Below are 23,157 nucleotides of genomic sequence, written 5' to 3' on the forward strand. Positions count from 1 at the left end.
TATGTATAAAATCTAAATGTGTATCCATTTGAAGTGTACAACAGCTAACTTTTTCAGGGAAAGGTATTACTTTTGTTATTATTACTAATACTCTTATGAAAATATTGTGAGCAATGAACAAAGAGAAGAGCAGTAAGGCATAATATGTATTTTGACCAGGAAATTAGAAGCCACTAAAATTTTCTTTTCCATTCATTGCCTTTTTTAATGTATATCTTTTAAGTTCTTTATCTTTTTGGTTTTTCATGACTTAATTACCACTATTTTGCATTTTAAATATGAAGTAATTTTATATATTTCTAAATTCAAAATCTATTGTCTTTCTCATTGATAGTTGCCTGTATGAATTTGTAGGTTGGGTCCAGGGGAGTTTCCATTACACAGTGGTCACATGTGGACAGGCAGGATTTTCCACATTGGGAAATGACAGACTCCACATTTGTACCTTTGCACATTACATTACATTCATTTAGCAGACACTGTTATCCAGAGCGACTTCCAGCATAAGTGTTTACAGAAAGGAAAAACACGCAAACATACACACACTGTACATTATGTTCCACTCTCCTCACCTGAAAACCATCGGATCTGATTGTGTTGCTTGAGCGCAGGAGTGTTATTTGTTCAGAATTAATGATTTTTCACAAAGAGACAGATAGCCTCCTCACAAATGCAGCTGAGGTGATTGATTAAAAGACATGTGTGTCCATATATTGACTCTCATCCTCCAGAGTATTCACAGTGAACGATTTCCTTCAGTTTTTCGTTACAACTGAGACCTCAAGGACCTGATTCTTTCCAGGGACCAAGACTTGCAGCCAGTGACACAGAGGCCCCTTCTCAAGACTAGTCACAGAGGCCTAAAATCTACAAAGAAACTTCCAAATAGACCCCATCACTAGGTAAGCTCTGCCTTTAACCCAATGGAAATTGAACATTCTGCATGAAGCACATGAAATCCCCTCACCTGATTGTCCTTTTGCCTTTGTGCTCACGTGCCTTTGTTGGTGCTGGTTAACTGGTTAACTGAAGGCCATTGAAGATGGATGGGCCTGTCTGTCTGATTGAGAACACAAATGAAGGTGCGCTGCAGGTGAACCAGGAGGCCCTGAACATCTTGAGCTCCATCAAGCAGCCTGTGGTGGTGGTGGCCATTGTGGGCATGTACCGCACGGGCAAGTCTTACCTGATGAACAGACTGGCTGGGAAGCGCACAGGTACTGGTTCCACATTCATTTTCGTCTTACACTTCTGCTTGGGATTTTTGCAACTTTACAGTCAGTTTCATGGTCCTCATCATTGTTTCAGGGTTCTTTTTTAGATTCCTGCACTGTTTTGCTGATCTCTGGATTCAGGTGTTTTAGGTTCCTCAAAGGTTTTATGTCTCTTGGGGGATCCAGGCTCCTCCATGAAGTTTTTATTCTGTTATGGTTCTAGGGTTTCATGGTTCCCTGTGTGTTTTCAGGGTTCTCCCTGGGCTCCACTGTCCAGTCTGAGACAAAGGGCATCTGGATGTGGTGTGTGCCTCACCCCTGCAGAGAAAACCACACACTGGTCCTGCTGGACACTGAGGGACTGGGGGATGTGGAGAAGGTAGGATAGCTTGGACTTTATTCCATTGCTAAACAGCAAAATCTGCATTTTACAATAACTGCAATTTTGCCTTGTCTGGTTAAACCAGCTGTGATTCCAGAATGGAAACTTTTCATTAAGATTAAAAATTACATGTATGTCTTGAACATAAGCCTTTTCATGTCAAGCTTCAGCACAAATCTACATACTCTTTTTACATAATAATATTTAATACCAGTTGATCCTATAACAGGGAGATAAGAGGAATGACACTTGGATCTTTGCACTGGCCGTCCTCCTGAGCAGCACCTTGGTCTACAACAGCATGGGCACCATCAACAATGAAGCACTGATGAGTCTGCAGTATCCTGGCAATCAACAGGGGCCTGCAGGGGCAGGCTATTATCCCTACCTCTTAGCAACACCTTTAATTACGACTCAGAACAAATTCATTACCTGAATTGTATGTGCATGTATTCTACCTTAAAAGCATGTGTCCTTTCTTTGCTAGGATCAAAGAAACGCTTGATTTGTTTGTTAGACATTGAACCACAGCTTAAACAGACCATTGCAATATAGGCCTGTTAGGAATCCCCTTGGCCCATCTCACAGCTTTCATTTCAGTGCAACCCTTGGGTTCATTTCCCTCAATGCCCCTGTGCAACAGCTATGTGACGGAGCTGACAGAGCACATCAAGGTGAAGTCCAGCGGGGAGAAAGATGAAGAGCCGTCCTCTGAGTACATGCACTTCTTCCCCTCCTTTGTGTGGACCCTGAGAGACTTCACGCTGGAGCTGGAGCTGAACGGGAGGACCATCACAGCTGATGAGTACCTGGAGAACGCTCTCAAGACGAAAGCAGGCAAGAGCACGGAACGAGGCCTTAGTCACACAACCCCCTCAGACTGTTCTGACTTGGTGTCCTGTCAGATTAATGCAGTATCTTCAGAACACCTTACTAAAATGTTCTGTACCTTCAGCAAACACACCATAGGTACTTTTAATGCAGAATGAGTATATTTTAGTACATGTTCCATTAGGGAGGGCTGACAAAGATTTCAGGTTTCTATGCTCTGTTGTATCTGTGCCCATCTCAGCAGTGCATCTGGTAACCTTGGGTTCATTTTGCTCTGGCAGCCTTGGCCTCCCACTTACTAACATATTTAATGTCAGAAATAAATAAATATGTTTATTCTTAAAGGAAACCTCTTCTCTGATTTCTTCCTTTGTCTGCTCCTTCTTTGCCTGCATAATGCTGTCTTTTATTTATATTATCCACTGTACCATTTGTGAAGGGAGCATATAAAAAAGGGCATGGTCTTGCTGGTGGAAGGAAAAACAGTGAAAAGCAATGAAGCAATTACTTTTGTTATAACTTTACCTTGTTCTTTGGCTGATGTTCGTTTCAATGAACTGTTTGATTCGGCAGACAATGTGTAAGCAGTTCTGTCTCTCATTTTGCCCTGAAGGTAAACCTTCACAGACGGGTCTCCGCGATGACCCCCGGGACTGCATCTGCCAGTTCTTCCCCACGCGGAAGTGCTTCGTGTTCGACCGGCCTGTCGCCAAGAGCAAACTGAAGATCATCGATCAGCTCCTTGACACGGATCTGGACCCCGACTTTATCCAGCAGGCGACGGACTTCTGCAGCTACATCATCAGCCACTCAAGTGAGAAGGTCATCGCAGGGGGGCTCGCTGTCACTGGAAGCAGTAAGTGTGAACATGCTGAAGACAAAATAATGAGCACAGAGCCAAGTGAATGCTTGACTGGTACCACAAAGCATTTAACTTGATGTCATTAAAGAAAAGTGACAAAAGTAATGTCAAATAATATCTCTCTCCAGTGTGCTGTAGCTTAACTAATTATAGTTTCCCATAGTGTACAGCTGTTTAAGAACTTTATCTTCTCAGAAGAAATAGGATGTATAGCCTAGAGTTCTCTAGTTCTATTCAAGGCTATAACAATCAACTATGATCAGGAGTCTGAAGCAATGAGACAATTTTTGCCATTTTGTGGTTGGGTGTGCTTATGTTGACCTCACTTCCTCAGCTCACCGTACCATCAGTGCATCTGAATGATTCATTGAGGTGATTTTATGTTAAGTTGTGGTCAGGGAGAGATGTTCCAAATCCTCTCATCAGTATTGGCTCTCCTGTACTGCATTGTGGGACTTGTAGTGTATAAGATATCCATTGGCTGCCATGTATACGAGGACTCCATGTCTCTCACTTAAACACCTTCCACACAGATATGGAAGGTGTTGCAGTGTGGCGAACTCAAAATCTGTTGGTACCAAAATTGTGGTAAAAGGGGGACAGTAATTTAAAAATGGGTAATGAGTGAAATATGAATTGTGAATATGAATTGTCATTTAAACTGTAAAAAGTCAGTGTTTCCAAGTCTTAAAAGTGGCAGCTGCTATGACCCTGTGACACTAGTGATGTTAATACTCTTACATGTATTTTTTTTCAAGTCAGCGCCGCGCGAAGTAACACACTGATGACCACTTTTCAATTGAATTTATTTATTTAGATGCGCAAAGGGAGACTCACATGGGTGCAGCAACAATGCGTTCCAACCGAATCTTGACATACTGGCCACAAGTGAGGGTTTAAGTACCTTGTCTGTGGTATACCAAATGGCAGGTGTGAACATTCCCATCGGGAAGTGCATATCACACCTGGATGTCCTGGGGACACCCACTGGGTCAGCTACCGGGGACATCCCTTTGAACCCTATATATGGCTGGCTGTCTCTAACAGTCAGAGGGCTATTACAGAGTGTGCGTGTGGGAACGTAAATACAAAATGTAATGCAAACAAAATGCAATTTAATGGAATGGAACTGGTTCAAACCTATCGCAAATAACATTGTCTGCATCTCTCTTTGTTTCAGTGCTGGGCAACCTGGCGGTGACGTATGTGGATGCCATTCGGAGTGGGCGGATTCCATGCCTGGAGAACGCAGTGCTCACACTGTCTCAGATCAAGAACTCTGCTGCAGTTGAGAAGTCACACGCCCTCTACAGGCAGCTGCTGGGAGAGCGGGTGAAGCTGCCCACTGCCACAGAGGAGGAGCTCTCCAGTGCTCATGAGGGCTGCCTGAAGGAGGCGCTGCAGCTGTTCATGAACAGTTCCTTCAAAGATGAGAACCATGTCTACCAGAATAAACTCATGGTATGGTTTTGGGGTTCCACATTTGACATGCAAGTAGATTTAAGGCTTTATGCTTACATGCTGCTGCAACAAAATTTACACTCTTTGCCACCCTCTTAAACATCAAGCCCAATTTTACAACACTGTGTTGCTTGGTGAATGCCATTTTTACCCCATTTACACTTGCAAATTATGGTGAAAACAGCATAGCATAACAGGAATTCATAAAGTAACTAGTATATGGTTTCCTGCCAGTCTCCTGTGTTTTCTTACCACAAATGCTGTCCGTCTTTTCTTTCTCTCACTGACCTCTTGAAAAGCTTGACAAGACATACATCACCCACAATGAATACTTCGAGAAATACAATTCCAAAGTCTGAAAAGGCTTCAGTTACTAAGAGCTATCACTAACAATTTTAAGGTCACTGGATATGTACACTTGTGTCTTCCTAAAGGGATATGAAAGAGCTCTGTATTAAAGTGCACTGTGAAAGTGTTGTGGAAAAAATTTGAACACCTATTATGTCATAACTGCGAGGAAGGTATTGCAGGTTTGGAAGTAATACACTCATTCTGGATTTCATCCTGGCCCAGGTCATGCAAAGCAGGCACTGTCTTGGAGACAAAGTGCTGATGCTTAAAGACATTGTGTTATTGTCTGTGCAGTTACAGTATGCATCACTGCGTGACTGTGTAACCCCAGCATTATTTTATGTGTCCTCAGGAGTATGTTAAAAAAGACTATGAGAGAAAGTGTCAAGAGGTGTCAGAGACTCGCTGTACTGCTCTGCTGCAGCAGCTGTGGGCCACTCTGGATCTGCAGTCCTACACGAGACCAGGAGGATATGCTGACTACAGAGTCCAGCTGGACTCCATCATTCAGCAGTACAGAGACACACTTGGCAAAGGCACACAGGTACTGTTAGGGTGACGTGTCTCACACAATGTTAGCAGTGTGGTGTAGTGGTAAGGACCAGAACTCATGAACCAAAGCCTTCTGGATTTTCCACTGGAGTGCTGCTGTTGTAGCTTTGGGTAAAGTACTTAACCCAAATTTGCCTCAGTAAATATCTAGCGGTATTGAAAACTATGAAAGTGGCTGTGGATAAGACTGTCTGCTGTATGTCGCATATCATGGGATGTCTCAAATTTATTTCCTAATCACAGAACTGACCTTGCGTTTCAGGCCGAACATATCCTGGAGGCATTCCTTCAGGAGAAGGACGACCAAGGAACAAGCATTCTGACAATTGACAGAAATCTGACCGAGCAGGAGGATCGTTTACGGGGTGAGTAGAACAGAGTGATCATGTGATATTCTAAATTTTGAGAGCAAAAAAGTGAGACTGACAGTTAAGTGATGTTTGCGCCTAATGTGTCCATATATTGTCCATATATCACTGGTGCTGATAGGAAACAGTTATAGTTGGAATTTACTGCATCATAAGAACACCAGTCATTGTGTATACCATTGGAAGTATTGGATCCACAGCATCATAGAGCTACACCACATTTTAAACTGCTGTACATCTCACAACTCTCACAACTTGAGCTTTAGCAGAATAACAATGCTAGAAACAGCTCTACAATAGATGAATAAATTCCACCTTGTAATTTTAAACATCTCAGAATAAACACTGTGCTATATTTTACAGTCTTTTTACAGAAATTTTCCCATTCCTCTACACAACAGCTTCATTTCAAGTCTTTGTGTCCACTTCATGAAATAAAGTAACTCTGATGGGGAGGGTACTTTGCCTGGTTAAATGATGTATTCTATAGCCAGTTTAGGAGAAATAGTCATGTCGTCACTAAATTCATTGATGCAGGGATAGCCTGTTCATAATGCAGCCAGCATTATGGAAAACTTGCAGTAGTATATAGTATCTTTGTATTAAAAACACATTTGTCAAAAATAATAAGAAGCGGGCTGCTCTCTTAAAAATTAGGTTGAATAATTACCAGAGTGACGCGTGTTGCCTTATACATTTGAAAATACAAACTAGTATTTAGTCCAAAGGCAAATGTTTCAGAAGAATCATTGCAAAAGACATTAAATAGCCCTTATTGTAATGGTATGTTTAAATGTACTACCCCAGAGGAGAGAGCTCGGGCTGAAATGGAGAAGCAGAAAGCAGAGATGGCTCGGCGGGAACAGGAGGCCACAGCTCAAAGGCTGGCAGAGATGGAGCGCGCCCACCAAGAAAAGGAAAGGCTGCTGAAGGAGAAAATGGAGAGAGACCGGATAGCGGCCCAAGAGGAACATGAAAGACAAGTGCAGAGGAACCTGGAGGTACCTATCCAGTACATGTTTGGCCATTCTCATCTAGGCTTGTGACTAATACTTTATGAATGCGTAAATTGGGCTACACAACTAAGTTTACATATGAAATAACATATTGTGAAATTTATATGAATGGAAGTTAAATCACCAGGGTTGTGGATTTCAGATGTTTTAAAAGACCTTTTACGTGTTAAATATCACAGTAATTTTTGCCATTGTACACCACTAAAAAAGGGCTGTTCTTATGCAAACCACAGGTAGCTTGTCTTGCAGTTAGCAAAGCTGTCATTCTTACTGAAAGGCTGCCCTTCCTGTAGTGAACCACAAAAATGAACCTACTGCCAAGTATATTTCATGAAAAAACTTACATTTTTCTCACTTATTACAGTTATGGACAGGGGGAATCTTGTGCATTTGAATATGTGTCTGACAGAAACCTGCCATTTGGAAATGAACGTGTGCCTTGTGTGAGTGGTGCAAGACTGATGATCCTCTCTCTCATTTCACTGGCACAGGAGCAGAGAGCCAGGATAGAGAGAGAGCTTCAGGAGAGGGAGAGAGCAAAGCAGCTTCAAATCGAACAGTTACACGCCATTCTGGGAAATCATAGCGGAGGTGGAGGGGGAGGGGGAGATTGTGTGCTCTTTTGAATATGGAGAAAAATTAGGTGCTGCCCTGAAATTTTGTTATGAAGGGCGAGACGATGTTGAGTTGAAGGTTGGTGACGGAAAAGAAATGAGTTGCCAACCAGGTTGTACCTCATTCCTGAACTGTGTTTGATTTTTCTGTATTTCTGTTCAGTCCAATAGATAGTTGTAAAACACACATAAAAGAGAAACACTGAGTGTGATTTATGCTTTCAAACCAAAAGGTCTATGCTTCCGTTAAAATAGAAATATGTATTTAGTATATGTATGTGCATATGTATATGTAGTTAGTAGAAGCTCTTATCTAGAACAATTTACAGAGCTTAAAATGCAGGTGGAGTACCTTGGCCAGTGGAGCAACAGCAAACCAGCAACCACTGTGTTATAAGCCCTGTTTGTTACCCCTGTACCATCCTGCTGCCCAAACAGCTGCATTTAGTAACATTAAAATGTTTGTAACAGCAGCAACATGGTGGAACACTACTGATACTTATTACTGATATGTATTACTTGCAGACATACTTAAGAGTGAAACTGAATCAAATGGGGATAAAATATGATTTTTAAAAAATATGTAATGACTTACTGGAATGCTGAGTCACACAGCAATGAACATAAATAAAAAGAATATAAATACATATACAACCCAAGTACTCTGCTGAAAATGTTTCTCCGCACCCAACTCAAATAAGGCATTGTTTGCACTTTACCTACTTTCCTGTCCCAAATCACAGAAACGGGCAGACTTAAGGACATCTAATAACCCGATCTCACAGATGATGTCTCATCTTCTTATCTCTTATGTCTGATTTTCTTATTGGTTTCCCTCAGAATTAATTGAAGAAAGTTGTCTGTCTGTAACTGGCACAGTTAAGTGGATCCTTCCATTTTTGTACAGTTTTATTTTTGCTGTTGTCTTTTTTGCTAATTTTTAGCGAACAAGACAATATTCAGTGCAATAATGATATAGGATTAACAACCCTTTTCAGGACAGTGTGGCTTCCAAAGTTTTCATTTACATTGTATTTTAATTATTACATTATATTTTAAATATACATATAACATCCCAATCATACTTTTTGATCAATACACACCATGGTACTACCGTTTACAAGGACATCATACTACCAGCAAATACAAGTACCCGTTGTAACCCTTGGCTTACAATTTCAAATCAACAACTTCTATGAGCACAATGAGAACCATTATAAAGCAAACAAAAGACTTCATAGTAAATAATGTATGTATATCTTTTTTTCCAACTCAAAGAGAAATCTAAAATACCAGACAACAATTTCTGGGATCTTCAGGTGAAATTTTTTATTGCAAATCATTATCAGCTTCCCCAGTCTAAAACAGTTAGTAAGATGGAAGACATACTCCTAAATGGTGAGAATAATAAACACCCTACAGGAAAAATATACAAAGTGGTCTATAAAACGTGCTAAAATTAGAAAATTAGATAAAGATTCAGGAAGAAACAATGTGGCAAAAAATAACCTCTGGCAGTAAAACAATCACCACCAAATGAACATTTACATCTTGTCCAATTTATATTAAAGAAATGAATTATTTTATAGAATAAAATTCATAATTCCATCAATCAAACTTTAGAAAATGATTCTTTTTTGCATTCCTTTTGGTGTTGTGGGAAAATACAAGTTTTGGAGAGAGTTATACAATTGGTTATCAAGAACACCGAAAACCATAATAGGCCTCTCTCCATATATATGTCTAATTCACTCAATTTATTTGATAGTTGTGGAGAAAATGAGGGTCAAATAGATTTGGGGCATAGACTGAGCCAAAGCTAAATTTAATAATCTCATTAACACAACTGACATGAACAAAACATAAGAACATACGAACATATTATGATGAGAACAGGCCGTTCAGCCCAGCTAAGCTCGCCAATTAAAGAGAATCCAAAACTGCATCAAGTCTGGACTTGATCACAGAAAGGGTCTTTGCGTCAACTACATTACCTGGCAACCTATTCCATGTATTAATAACTCTTTGCCAAAAAGCATTTACCCACATGTAAGTGGACATTTTATTTGACCAATCAAATCACTGATTCCTACAATGTCATTGATTGGGTGAATAGCTCTTGGGCAAGAGGCTGTTGGCATTGGGACTGTTCAAGTTGAGCAATACTTACTTTAGTATCACCCAGGTCCCTGCAAAATACCTTTCACTTCTGAAAGGATTTTTGCTTAACTTCCATGCATATACTCTCCAATGGTTGACTATGTATCAACATCCATCCTCCCAGTAACAGGCATGGGGTTGATTGTTATACACACACCATGAAAGGCTAATATGAAGCCTGGCTACCCCAGTCAATGAAGGGATCGTATTTGACCTGTTGAGCCCTATTCATTATCAGTTTGTTTAGGCAAAATATTGTATGAGTTTTGGGGTTCCACTGAAAATGGATATGAAATTCTGGGACCATCAGGTCCTCCCCCTTTGCAGTTATCCACCATAAAGGTCCAAGACACAGAGTATTGTTTACTGGGCAATTTCATTAAGAGTACATTCAGGTTTTAATAGTTCCAGTAACTAGTGAAGGTAAGGGGACTCCAGGGAGGCCACCAGAGATGAAGGGAGAACGTAAGGAATTGGCATTTAATTAAAGATCAGCAAGAGTCTGCAGCAGTAGATGTAACATGTAAATGAAACAGCCTTCAACAAACACATTTTCTTCACTATCCTCGGTTATAAATTACATGTTGCTTTCAGGATGAGTAAATTTCAGATCAGAAAGCTGTTAAATTTCTGTGTGTATTTAATTTGTTGCTATGGTTGGAATATATTTGCAAATATAAACAGGTCATTCCATTAAATATATGCAGTTTCGTATTTAAAAGTCTTTTGAAACAAGTTTGGCTTCTTCTGACAGAACTTGTTGTGATGAAGCATTTACCTGCAGTGCAGGTTAATACATCACGTGCAAAGAAGTGTGCAAAGAAGCCTAAAATGGTAGTTCTGGAAAAAAAAAAAAAAAAATAAACAGGCTAAATTTTTCAGTTTCTGTCACTTTTTATCTTGCAGTCTGATTTACAGTGATTAGTGCATTTTATCATCAGCAAGATAAAAAGAAGCACTCATCATCATTAATTAACATATTTCTTCCTCCATTAATGGCCGTCAACTAATCAACAGTCAGAAATATGTCATTTACCCCATGCCCTTGAGTAAGGAGCAAATCAGATATCTAAATTCTGCAAAAATTATCATTTGTATTTTTCATTTCAAGTTAATATGTTTAAACAAAATGAGTGTTTAACAAAATTAAAGTATTAATGTGCCTCTTTTTATGACATTTTCATTATCAATAGACTACATACTAATAATTCCCTTCTGGACCTTATGTGTGTGATGAACCTCTTTCAAGTCATATAACAATCCATTTTGAAGGAGTTGTATCTTTAAGTCATGCTGTAAGTTTGAAAACCTTTGAGGCTATCTGCTGTACATACAATATTGTGCATACAGCATTTTGAAGAAAGAAGAACTATCTGGAAGAGCGAAGATAACATCGTAAAAAATACTGGATTGTGCATTTGTTTGCATTTCTGCTTGCAGAATGGGCAACTGGAGAAGTCACGGACTATCTGTCTCATTCATACTATAAAGAATGTGAACTAGGAGGCCCTGGACATCCTGAGCTCCATCAAGCAGCCCGTGGTGGTGGTGGCCATTGTGGGCAAATACCACACTGGCAGGTCTTACCTGATGAACAGACTGTCTGGGAAGCACACAGGTGTGACTGGGAAAATGGAGAAAACTGTATCCTTCTCATGTTTACAAATGGGGTAGTGCCTCTGTGTACACAGGGGTGGCAGGTATGTCAGGTATCACACAGTGACTTTATTATGATATAGTACTGTGTCCAGGATACTGGAATTCAGACAGATATTTCAGGGCAACCTCTCAACTCAGATTGGGGCACATTGGCACCCATATTCATTTATGTGGAGACAAATTCCAGTTTGAGAGGAATTCCAAAAAGAAGAGAAATTTATCACCTTGGGTGAATGTTGTCACATTTTTTGGATCATGATGAAGTAATAGAACTATTTATCAAACGGAAAATGACCTGGGTCAGGTGCGCATTAAACTAAGCATTAACTAGCATTAAATGACATTCTTCATTTTATGTGGAATTAACAAAGGTTGTTACATATTACTTGGGTCCCAGGAACATCCAATGTCACTAGGAGGTGAGAGGGTACATTTCACAAGGTGAGTAAATTTGGGTATTACAGATTGTGAGTTTCGGTTTCTCTTTGGAGAAACTAAACCTTATGGTAAAGGCTTGTGTCTTAACCAATGATGATATTGACTGTAAAATGCTAGTGAACTCTGACAACATTCAAAAGAATCTCTGAAAGATGATTTAGTCAAAAAATTCTGATTACATCCACTCAAAGTTATTTGGTGAATTCCTGGTGAATTAACCAAATTTATCCAGAGGATTCTATCTGTAGGGCAATTTACAGGACCACATCTCCTGAAAAACCCACCAAAGGAATCAGAAGGTCAGGAGGGTGCAATAGTTATCTGGATACCTCAGTTACCATGCAACACCCACCAAACGTGACTATTAAGCAACTCAAGCGAGGGGTGGCTGCAGTCCACCCCTTGCCGCTAATCTCTGGTCAGCAGGTCACGCTAAGGGCAGCTGCATCCTGCACTCTGGACTCTGTCTGCTGCCAGGCAACCTAGAGCACAGCCACACTCAGGTCCCTGTTCATCTCTTGTCAAAAGTATGGAATATGGTCATTCTCATGTGCAACATAATCATATTTGGTGTCATCTGAAAGCTAATTTCACATGCATGTCAATGATGTATGTAGCAGGGAGGTACGATGGGTTCATAACAAAGATTGTAACATGTGGCACAAAAGTGTTATCTTTGCTTTCCTAACACCCCTTCGTCCCCCCCCCCCCCGGTTACCGCAAGATTTGCAGTATTTATAATTGCTGAATCATGACTACACTGTTGTTTCAGAGCTTATCATGTTTGGTCACAGCACCAAAGTCCAGATACCACATTTGATGTTTGGGTATATGGGGGGGGACTGTCATAGTTTGGGGAGACTCGTTAACACAACCTCCTGCACACCTTTGCGTATAGCCCATTCATTATTCTTTGCCTCTCTGTTGTACTCTGTTGCTTCCATTGCATTGTCTACTGTTCATTACTTTGGAAGTTCATACATTGCAACAAATAAATTCATTTCTCTTAACTCGATGCTCATTGTCCGTCTTACTCGCTGCAGTTGATCACTGTACCGTAAGATAACTGCTATATAGAATCATTATGCTATTGGTATACTCCGTAGTCCCTCGCCTATACAACTAGCGCCATTTGTGGTCGAGCTCAGGCCACAGGCATGTATGCAACTCTATGAGAGACTGCAACCCGTATAGAGCAACGCTACACGAGCCCAGAGGCTACAGTCCCTCTGTTGCTTATAAGCATTCTGTCTTAGCGATTAGCAGAGAGGCATTTGAGTGATTCGGTTACTAAGTTAAAATGTGTTAACACCTACAAAATTTGGAGTCAGATGAATTAAAATTATATGTTATATTTAATGAATCCTGTTCCCAAACCGCCAAAGGCAAGACAGCATGCCATCCTTTGCCACTCGGGCACTTCCGTCATTGGTGTGATCAAGTGAGAGCTCTACGGGCAGCTCTACATGTCTACATGGGTTTTTTTTCTTAGAAAATCTAGAATATGGTCTTACTTGTCACATTTATTTGGTGGTGTTCTTGTCAAGATTTCCAAAACAGTAGTATCTGCATGCTGTGGTCTTTTTGTATATGATTTTACACATCTGGATGAACAAGATGACTGGAATAGATTTAAAGGATTTGCAAGACCCTTAACAGCCCAGGATACAGTACTCTCCCAAAACAAGGAGCTCAAGGCTACCATGAGACAAAGCTATGATGACACGAGAGCTTTATTTTCTAAGAAGCAAAGTGCCCATTTTAAATTGCAGAAGAGGTCTGTACTGTATGTTCGCACTGCCAACTGGATTGGCTGTCTTCAGTTCTTATCCTCTGTATGAATGTGCACTGTGGTGTCTGGTTACAGGGTAGCTCAGTGAAGATGACCCAGCCTGTTTGCCTGATTGCAAATGAAAGTGGAAGTAAACTGCAGGTGAACCAGGAGGCCCTGAACATCCTGAGCTCCATCAAGCAGCCTGTGGTGGTGGTGGCCATTGTGGGCATGTATCGTACTGGCAGGTCTTACCTGATGAACAGAGTGACTGGGGAGCGCACAGGTACTATAGGGAATGTGGACTTTGTTGTGGATTTGGTGAAGCTGTTGCATGTGGTTTGTGGTTGTACTGATTTACATAATATGGCAGCTGAAGTCTGACACTGATCACACTGATTTGTGATGTGGAGAAAAATCTGCTACTTCACCCTGAAATTTTGTTATGAATGGTGAAAGGATGGTGATTTGGAAGTTGGTGATGGAGGCAAAAGTGTGATGTAGTGGTAAGGAACAGGGGCCATAACCTAAATGCTGCCAGTACAATCCGCTACTGGAGTATCGCTGATGTAGTCTTAGGTAAGGTACTTAACCCAGAATTCTCCCAGTCAATATCCAGCTTTTAAATAAACAACATGTAAAAGTTGTAACCTATGCTTCAAAAATTAAATGTAAATTGTAAAGGAGACAGGTGCAGAGAGCCCATGTTGGGCATGGAACAGACACAGGAAAAGAATTCTCTACATGTTAGCATGAGCACATCTGGAGTGGGGCACAGAAAACCTGGAGCAGAGTGATTACAACTGGAAAATGGAGTCTTGACTTTGATTTAAAGAAAACCAAAACAATAGGACATTTAACTGAAAGGGGCATGTATTTGGGCATCTTGCATTTTACCAGGGTTCTTTGACCAGCTATAGTTGGCTATGATTGTTATTATTATTACACAAAAGCACCCACCAGAGTGGCTAATGACCCCGCAAATTTCATCAGCCAAAAAGAAAATCTCACCTCACCAGGTCCAGAATAAGAACAAGTCTTACCTGATGAACACACTGGCTGGGAAGAGCACAGGTACAGCAGGGGATGTGAAGGTATGGACTGTGAACTACAGTATGGTCTTTGCATGTCAACATGCATACTCTATGAAACTGACTTTAATAAAGATAACAATACAGGCATTTGTCTCTGTGTCATTGATCCTCTTGGTGCGACTGGTGGTGGATGTTTGTGGGGGTGGTCAGGGTTTTTTCCTCATTTTTGTATAGTGCAATTTAGAAACAAGTTGTCACACAGTGGTTCCCAGTTTCTCTCTTTCTTTCTGGTTATCTCTTTAATCTTTTTTAATGGGTCATCTTGTTTCTCACAGGTGACAAATGCAGGCTTTACCAAGAAATTTTCTGTTGTATCTTTCTCATCATCATGTGACGTGTTTCTATGATTACATAGTCAATTATTACACTTTATACCATACTATAATCTGTTTATCATTGACAGCTAAAACCTGATGTTAGCAAATAAATGCCATCAAGCTGAGCAAAGATACCAGAGACAGCAAGGGGGAGACGCTTCATGGAAGCAGGAGAAGGCACCATGCAGGAGCCCAGTGTGAAGGTAAGGAGGCTCCCAAGAGGCTGCCAGAGACAGGTGCATGTGCACAGAAAGGGAGATCTTTTTTCAGTCATTAATGCATACCAATAATTCCATTATCTCCATACCTCAAGGTAATGAGGCATGTTTATAAGCCTTTGTAGCCATACAAAATGTTGCTGATTTCCTGGTGTTAAATTGTACATATTGTGTTGATGGTTTTGGGGTAGATTTGCTCCAAAATAGGAAATGGCATGTTGAAGAAACTGGAGATGCCAAAGCCAGTCTGCCTCATTGAGTCAATGCAGAAGAATGACTTTCAGGTGAATCAGGAGGCCCTGGACATCCTGAGCTCCATCAAGCAGCCTGTGGTGGTGGTGGCCATTGTGGGCAAATACCGCACTGGCAAGTCTTACCTGATGAACAGACTGGCTGGGAAGCACACAGGTGACTGGGAAAATGGGGAAAACTGTATTCTTCTCATGTTTACAAATGGAGTGGTGCCTCTGTGTTAAGAGGGGTAGCAGGTCTGGAAGAGTGTGCTGGTGGATTGTACGTATGCAAAGTGAAAAGAAATGATAAATAAGACAAGTAAAGTAAAGGCAGGATGATAATGGATGATGGATAATGTACTCATGTGGATCATGCAGATCAGGGCTGCTCATCTCCAGAGGGGGCTACAGTGCCATGTAACAGGTTTAGCTGAAATAAGCGTATGACACACTCAACCCTCTACATACATACCCCTCATTAAATAGGAACAGAAACAAATTTACACCAGCTTTTACTTTTCTTTCCATCATGCTATTCTACTGGGGAATTCTGGCCTTTCCAGTTTTAGGATCTTCTTTGTTGTCCCATATTTCTGCTTTGCTCTGATTTCAGGGCTGTAATATTTCAGGATCATCTTCATCTTTTCATTGTTCTTTCAGGGGGTTTCATGTGCCTCTATGGGGATTTCATTAGGGGGATTTTGTGCATGTTTTCAGGGTTCTCCCTGGGATCCACCATCCAGTCTGAGACAAAGGGCATCTGGATGTGGTGTGTGACTCACCCCTGCAGAGAAAACCACACACTGGTCCTGCTGGACACTGAGGGACTGGGGGATGTGGAAAAGGTAGTCCACTCTTATTATTATTATTAATTTGATAATTAATTTGCTGATTAATTTATTTATTAATCAGCAGTGTGATGTGTGAGATCTGGTGACCATTGATCACATCACATTGGAAATGTATAAATTGATCATAGAACAAAGATATGTATGAAGTCATGGTAAAGATTGGTTCTCTTTCTCATTGTACAATTCATATTGCTCAATGTATGTGTTGTTAGTATGAATACATAGCATGAAGTGACACAGGAAGGTAATGCAATACGTTAGATGCATTCATCTTTACAGGGATTCAGATGTCTAGCAGATGCTTTTATTTGGAGTGACTCATCTATATAACACCATTTTATGTGTAATGTATTTATACAGCTAGCAATTTCCTGAAGCAATTTAGAATAAATACCTTTCTCAAGGACGCAACAGCAGGGCTGTATTTGGGAAGCAAACCTTTCCTTCTTTCCAAATCCTCTGACATCTGAAGTGAACCCATGTACAGCACCCCCCCTTTAGCAAAATAGTGTGCCCTGGACACATTTATCAGAACATAACCTTCATACCAATTTGAAAACTATCAAAGAATGAAAGGTGCATTTACATTATTGGCATTTAGCAGATGCTCTGATCCAGAGCAACTTACATCAGTTACAGCTTTTTACACGGTGTTCCATTTATACAGCTGAATATTTACTGATGCAACTGCGGGTTAAGTATCTTGCCCAAGGGTACAGCAGCAGTGCCCCTGTAGGGAATTGAACCAGCAACCTTTCGGTTACGAGTCCCACTTCTTTACTGCTACGCTACGTTGCCGTGTAGTGATTCTTTATTAGGTTTGGACTTTGACCAGGACCGGGTTGTCTCGACTTAATTATTTGCATAGGGATTGTATAAGTAATCTGTTTTATACAGTTTATATTTTCAAGCATGTTGTCTTTTTGGTCCAGACATGTTAGTTGTGATCCACAGATTCACACTGACTGCCATACAAAACTTAGCAGTTACATAGTGAAATGACAATGAAATAATATTTTTACAATGATTGTTTTATACCACAATATTTTCAAAATGAAACTGGTTTTAGTGGTGATCTGCCAAACTCAATTCCTGTAGCGAGTGATATACATAGCATTGTCTTTTTAACAGGGAGACCAGAGAAATGACACCTGGATCTTTGCACTGGCCGTCCTCCTGAGCAGCACCTTAATCTACAACAGCATAGGGACCATCGATGATGAAGCTGTGATGACACTGCAGTATCCTCCCACCCTCACAAACTGGGCTGAGATCTCATGAGCTTCAGATCAGTGAAATGGGCCTCTTGCCCTATTTTCTGCTTGGAAATAGGAAACTACTACTTTCTTCAGGAGGATATTACCAATGTTTATGCTCCATAACATTTCATTAAATTACTGACATTTATGGCTCTTATCCAAAGCAACTTACATTAGTTGCATTTTTTTTTTAACACTGCTAGCCATTTACTGAGACAGTTGTGAGCTACATGCTTTGCCTAGAAGTCTAGCAGCAGTGCCCCAGTGAGGAATTGAACTAACAACCTTTCAGTTACAAGTCCTGCTCCTTAACCACTATGCTACACTAATTCCCACTTTTGGCAGTGACACTGATGATTTGTAATTGTATCTGCTCCTAGCCTAACCTTTCTGTTTTTACTTATGTAAGTAACCCTAGATAAGAGATAAATTTTTAAAATGGTATTAAGATCAAATTCTCACATAAATTAAGGTGGCTTCTGAATAAGTCTTATCATCTGCCCTAAATGACCAGAAGCCCACAGCAAATTGGCTTTGTTCCGGGGTAGGGGTGGGTTCCATTGTTGCACCTCTGTTGGCACCCTGCAGCACCTTTGAGCAGCTATTGCTCACTCGCCCCAATATATAAACCCACAAGAGGAATTAATACTGAGTGGGTTTTGCTCATTATTGTATAACTGGATAAATTACATTTAGAATAAAGAGCTGGAAAAGGTATCTTGAATCTATCTTGAAGTGCATCAAATTACACATTCTTGTGAAGATCTTGCAGTTTGGTCATTCGGTCATTTTTTCATCTTTTCATCTTTTTATTTTCTCCATATTTGATAATAAGCATACCCGAGTGCCTCAGATTTGTGAACAGTTCTTTATAGGACATGTGACCTTTGTATCTAAATATCTTTTCCTGTGAGTCCATTCTTGAAATCCCTCCTGTTCTTTCTCCTTGATGATAGTGTATAATAGTTATGTAACCGAGCTATCTAAGCACATCAAGATTTCCAGTGGCAAGAGTGAGAAGGAGGCCTCTGTTGAGTTTGCCCATGTTTTTCCCCACTTTGTGTGGGCTGTGAGAGACTTCATGCTGGAGCTTGAATTAAATGGAAAAATCATCACTGCTGATGAGTACCTGGAGAACTCACTAAAGATCAAAGTGGGTAAGTGCATGATCTGAAACTACAGGCCAAAAAAGAGTCCTGAAAGAGATGAAAAATTTCCCAGGTTGACAATGGCTTCCATTTTACATTGATGCAAGGCATGTGTCTAGGCTGCACATTATAATATAGTATTCCTCTCATAGCCATGCAGTAATTAGCTCTCTAGCTAAAATGTACTGTGTCTGAACACCTTGAGAGTGAGTTTTATTCCACCTTACAAGAATATTAATCAGAGCGTAAAACATAATTACATAAAGAAGGATGACTTAAGAGTAATTTGTACTGCTAATTATACAAACTCAAATCAAACTACTACATGAGCAAGGTTTCAGCATTGTTTTGAATACTAATGATGGGTGGTGATGTGTAATGATGTGTAATATTCTGAATAATATATATATGTAATATATACCAAGCTTTGTGCAATTCATATACAGTAGCAACCTTATACTTTATTGTCTCACTGATAATATAGATGGATATTCAGGGTCATCTGAGCATTTGCTAGATACATAAAACACCATGAGGAGATACATCAATGTGCCAAGAGCCATGAGTATTGTATATTGCATGAAAAATATTAGTCATTACACCAGGGAAAACAAATAGTATATGCTATAAAATTATAAATAATCCTTCCCTTCTGTGATTTTGCTTTCAATGTCACATTACAGAAGCATCAAACAGGAAGGACCCCCGCAATTACATCCAGAAGTATTTCCCCAGTCGGAAGTGCTTTGTATTTGACCAGCCTGCATCTAAGGCAAAACTGAAAAAAATAGAGCAGCTGAGTGACAATGACCTGGACCCTGCATTTGTTGAGCAAACATCTCACTTCTGCAATTACATTTTCACCCATTCCTGTGAGAAGATCATTCAGGGAGAGACCACAGTCACGGGGAGCAGTAAGTTTCAGATGCTGTAGCCAGGAGAGGATGAAGGAAGACTGGTATAATTTTTATAAAATTCCACACAAACTGAACCTTTTGGTCTTGGAACCAATAGCATTAAGTTACCATCTAAAACTCAACATTCACAAATACTTACATACTTTACACATCACTATGAATACTGAGAATAATTAAATCATTATTAATCTATCATATCAATCTGTCATTTATGTACATATTTCTACATTTATTCAATCCTGTATTTCTGCATCCAATATATTAATGTGTTGGGCCATCCTAACCTGATTCTACTGCACCATTGAGCAAGTGAGTGAGGGTAGAGGTACAAGACATAAGCAACCAAAATGCTGAATGACTTTACTCCTTGTAGCTTCTATGAATGTTGCAAACACAAACATGTAGTGGACCAAATTGATAACTATCAATGCCTGTCAGAAGGAGCTGGTGATGTAGTACTGCTAACATCAAACAGCAGCTCTTTAGCTAGATCTTTACTTTAGGTGCTTGATGGCACATGCTTGTGTGCAGCTAATTAGTCATCTTAACTAATTAGCAACCAAAATGATAGGAAGAGTCATTTTTTCAAATTGTCACAATAATGCAATATTCAGAGATTTTCACCTTAATAAAATCCAGAAAGGAAACCAAGATGCTAGCTGATTTGAATATAAAGTCAAGTGTTTGTCAATTTAAATGTTACATTAATCACCCAACCCATAGATCATAAACTGTTGTGAGGAGAGGGAGGATTATTTCAGAACGCCCATGCCTGATCTGCTTGTCTTATTTAGAAAACATTAAAATTCCAACAACTCTGTATCATTGAACTGGAGAAACATATTATTTCAGTCACTCAACATCAGTGGGCTGTTAGCAAGTTGAAAAGATAAGTTGAATGCCAGTAATGCTACATACAAAAGATATATGATTTAAAAAGGAGATAATGTTACTGATGTGTGTGATAATGCAGTTCAGTTATCATTTAGTAGTTAAAATGGTTCTTTTAGTGTGAGAAAACATCTAAGTAGGCCAAAATGTTGTTTGTGACTTTGCTATTCACGAGCTTGCAAGCTAGATTTGTCTGCATTCGCTAGCTTGCAAGCCAGATTTGTCATTATACTCATCTAAATTCACTGTGGTCTCCTGGCTGACTAGCTTGCTTTGACGTGTACAGTTTTACCTGATATGAGGGATGTCTATGCACTTCTACATTCATTTCTTTTTTATACCAGAGCCAGAGGTAAGTAGGTCAACCAGGGTCGCCTCCCTGCTCTTCCTTCAACACATCTTGTGTAGGTGCCTATGAGTTACCTAGATGCACCTGTCCTTTGACATTGTTTGCCTCCTGGTGCACTGTTGGACTTTAGGGTGAATGATTGTTATGGTAGGCATGTATTTATTGAGGGATTTCACTCACCTTGCCCCATGCTCCTATGTGAGTTCTGCCAATTGTTGCCTGAGTTGGTGAAATTGTGATGGAAAATTGGTGACTGCTAAAAATAAGTTGGGTGAAAAAGGGGAAAAATGCAAAACAAGAATTAAAAGTATTTCTTGGTGTTGCTAATAGTAATTAAACTTTATGTTAGATGTTTATATGTTGTGTATGTCTAATTTTTTTTTTTTCTGTCTTGGTATGATGGCATTAGTGCTGGGAGGCCTCGCAAAAATATATGTGGACACCATCAGGAGTGGGGAGGTTCCCTGTCTGGAGAATGCAGTGGAGGCCTTAGCTGAGATAGAAAATTCTACTGCATGTGAGCAGTCATTCACCCTCTACAGGCAGCTGCTGGGAGAGCGAGTGAAGCTGCACACTGAGACACAGGAGGAGCTCTCCACTGTTCATGAAGTCTGCCTGGAGAAGGCGCTGCAGTTCTTCCTAGCCCACTCCTTCAAGGACGAAGATCTGGTCTACCAGAAAAAACTCAAGGTAGGAATGGAATTTTGAGCAACATAAAACAGAAACACAGGAGGGAGACGTAACTCCTTTTTTTTTGTTGCTCAAAGTTCCATTTATGTGCTAAATGTGGAGAAGTACTAAGGATGACGATACAAATAGTTTGGAGGCCTTTATGGAGTGTCTCTTACTTCTGATCCTATGTACACTGTTTTAATTATCACGTGGCCTTCAAGAGCCCAACTCAGCACAAAATTCCAGTCTAGCTGTGGGTTCCTATGTCTACCACCTAGCATCAAAGGGGTGAATTCTTATGAGGTCCATGCGTAATTACAACAAGATAGATGTGAAGAAGAGGAGGCATCCAACAAAGACTGAGGAAACAGCACCTTCTCTGCATGCCTTTCCCCATGGTTATCCTCACAGACATCCAATCTCTTCAAGAGAGATGAATTACAGTAAATGGCACACTTCCCTGAGAGTGCAGACAGGAAGTGGGATCTCACCCTGTTCATCACATCAGGCACAGAGCATTCACAGTCTCCATTTGTACATAGACATAGCTGAAGGTGTCTCAAGACCCTTTCATTGCATATATGACAGACAGCCAAAAGCTGGAAGGACAGAAAGATTAGGACACCTACTTTAGCAATCTTGCCTACCCTTCAACATTCAAAATTCAAGTTCTTTTAAGCATGAAATGTAAGCTTGTAAGCACAGAGGGTAAAAGTTATGAATTATCCCATTCTGTATCCCAAGGTGTGTATAATAGAAGAATATGAAAGAATTTGCAAGGAAAATGAGAAGCTTTCCAGGGATCACTGCATAGCTCTTCTGCAGCAGCTGTGGAAACATTTGAATCCAGAGTCATTCATGAGACCAAAGGGCTACGCTGATTACCAACTAAAACTGGACGAGATCATTAAGGAGTACAGAGCTGCACCAGGCAAAGGCATTACGGTACTGATTCTGACTGTGTAATGTGATGGGTAATGTACTGTGTTTAAGGTTGTGCAGATGATGAAGACAATTTTTCTTCCTAATGTTGATTTGCTTACAAATTAGAGCTCAATTAAAAAAGACACTTATAGGCACAATAAACATCCTGTAGTCAGATAGATTATTATTGTTAGCTACAGGCCTTCTCTATGATATATCAGCAGTGGCACATCCAAGTCTCACCATGAATGCAAATGTAAAATTTTGACAGAAAGAATTCCAGTCTTACCAAGAACTTTTGCATTAAACATATTTTAAAGACAATCCAGGCCAGGACTGTAATCAATGAACTTCACTTCCAGGCTGAAGAAGCATTGATGGCATTCCTGGCAGAGAAAAGTGATGTGGGATGCAACATTCTTAAAGCAGATTTACAGCTGACTGAAAAAGAGAGACTTCTGGAAGGTGACAGACTGTCAATGCACAACTTTAAGCAAAAAAATGCATTGGCCATCCCGTTCAAAAGAAACCATTCCTCTCCTTCCATGAAACTCACCCATTCATAACTCATTTTCTTAACTATGATTAATAATGCAGAATTATGT

At 40.2% G+C, this 23,157-nt stretch overlaps 2 protein-coding genes across 2 annotated transcripts; both read left to right on the plus strand.

Annotated features, from left to right (window-relative positions):
• Positions 1-800: 800 nt before the first annotated feature.
• LOC118769605 (guanylate-binding protein 1-like) lies at positions 801-7,737 on the plus strand. The gene is made up of 11 exons (XM_036516794.1): positions 801-902; positions 1,033-1,217; positions 1,466-1,593; positions 1,826-1,935; positions 2,240-2,433; positions 3,041-3,283; positions 4,470-4,750; positions 5,454-5,645; positions 5,916-6,018; positions 6,829-7,022; positions 7,529-7,737. Exons 2-11 carry the CDS (start codon positions 1,043-1,045, stop codon positions 7,661-7,663), a joined length of 1,755 nt encoding a protein of 584 aa, XP_036372687.1. The 5' UTR covers positions 801-902; positions 1,033-1,042; the 3' UTR covers positions 7,664-7,737.
• A 7,786-nt stretch (positions 7,738-15,523) lies between these two features.
• Positions 15,524-22,594, plus strand: LOC118769341 (guanylate-binding protein 2-like). The gene is made up of 7 exons (XM_036516373.1): positions 15,524-15,716; positions 16,259-16,386; positions 17,524-17,633; positions 18,618-18,808; positions 19,483-19,713; positions 21,366-21,646; positions 22,373-22,594. Exons 1-7 carry the CDS (start codon positions 15,524-15,526, stop codon positions 22,592-22,594), a joined length of 1,356 nt encoding a protein of 451 aa, XP_036372266.1.
• The last annotated feature ends 563 nt before the right edge of the window (positions 22,595-23,157 follow it).

Source organism: Megalops cyprinoides, chromosome 22 (assembly GCF_013368585.1).
Source record: "Megalops cyprinoides isolate fMegCyp1 chromosome 22, fMegCyp1.pri, whole genome shotgun sequence".
Classification (NCBI taxonomy): domain Eukaryota; kingdom Metazoa; phylum Chordata; class Actinopteri; order Elopiformes; family Megalopidae; genus Megalops; species Megalops cyprinoides.

Bases quoted from the DNA above. Each gene is read 5' to 3' on its own strand.
- LOC118769605 (XM_036516794.1), top strand. From the start codon at position 1,043: ATGGATGGGCCTGTCTGTCTGATTGAGAACACAAATGAAGGTGCGCTG. The intron at 1,594-1,825 runs GTAGGATAGCTT...ATCCTATAACAG, and splicing joins GACTGGGGGATGTGGAGAAG to GGAGATAAGAGGAATGACAC. The intron at 4,751-5,453 runs GTATGGTTTTGG...ATGTGTCCTCAG, and splicing joins TCTACCAGAATAAACTCATG to GAGTATGTTAAAAAAGACTA.
- LOC118769341 (XM_036516373.1), top strand. From the start codon at position 15,524: ATGTTGAAGAAACTGGAGATGCCAAAGCCAGTCTGCCTCATTGAGTCA. The intron at 16,387-17,523 runs GTAGTCCACTCT...TCTTTTTAACAG, and splicing joins GACTGGGGGATGTGGAAAAG to GGAGACCAGAGAAATGACAC. The intron at 19,714-21,365 runs GTAAGTTTCAGA...TGATGGCATTAG, and splicing joins GACCACAGTCACGGGGAGCA to TGCTGGGAGGCCTCGCAAAA.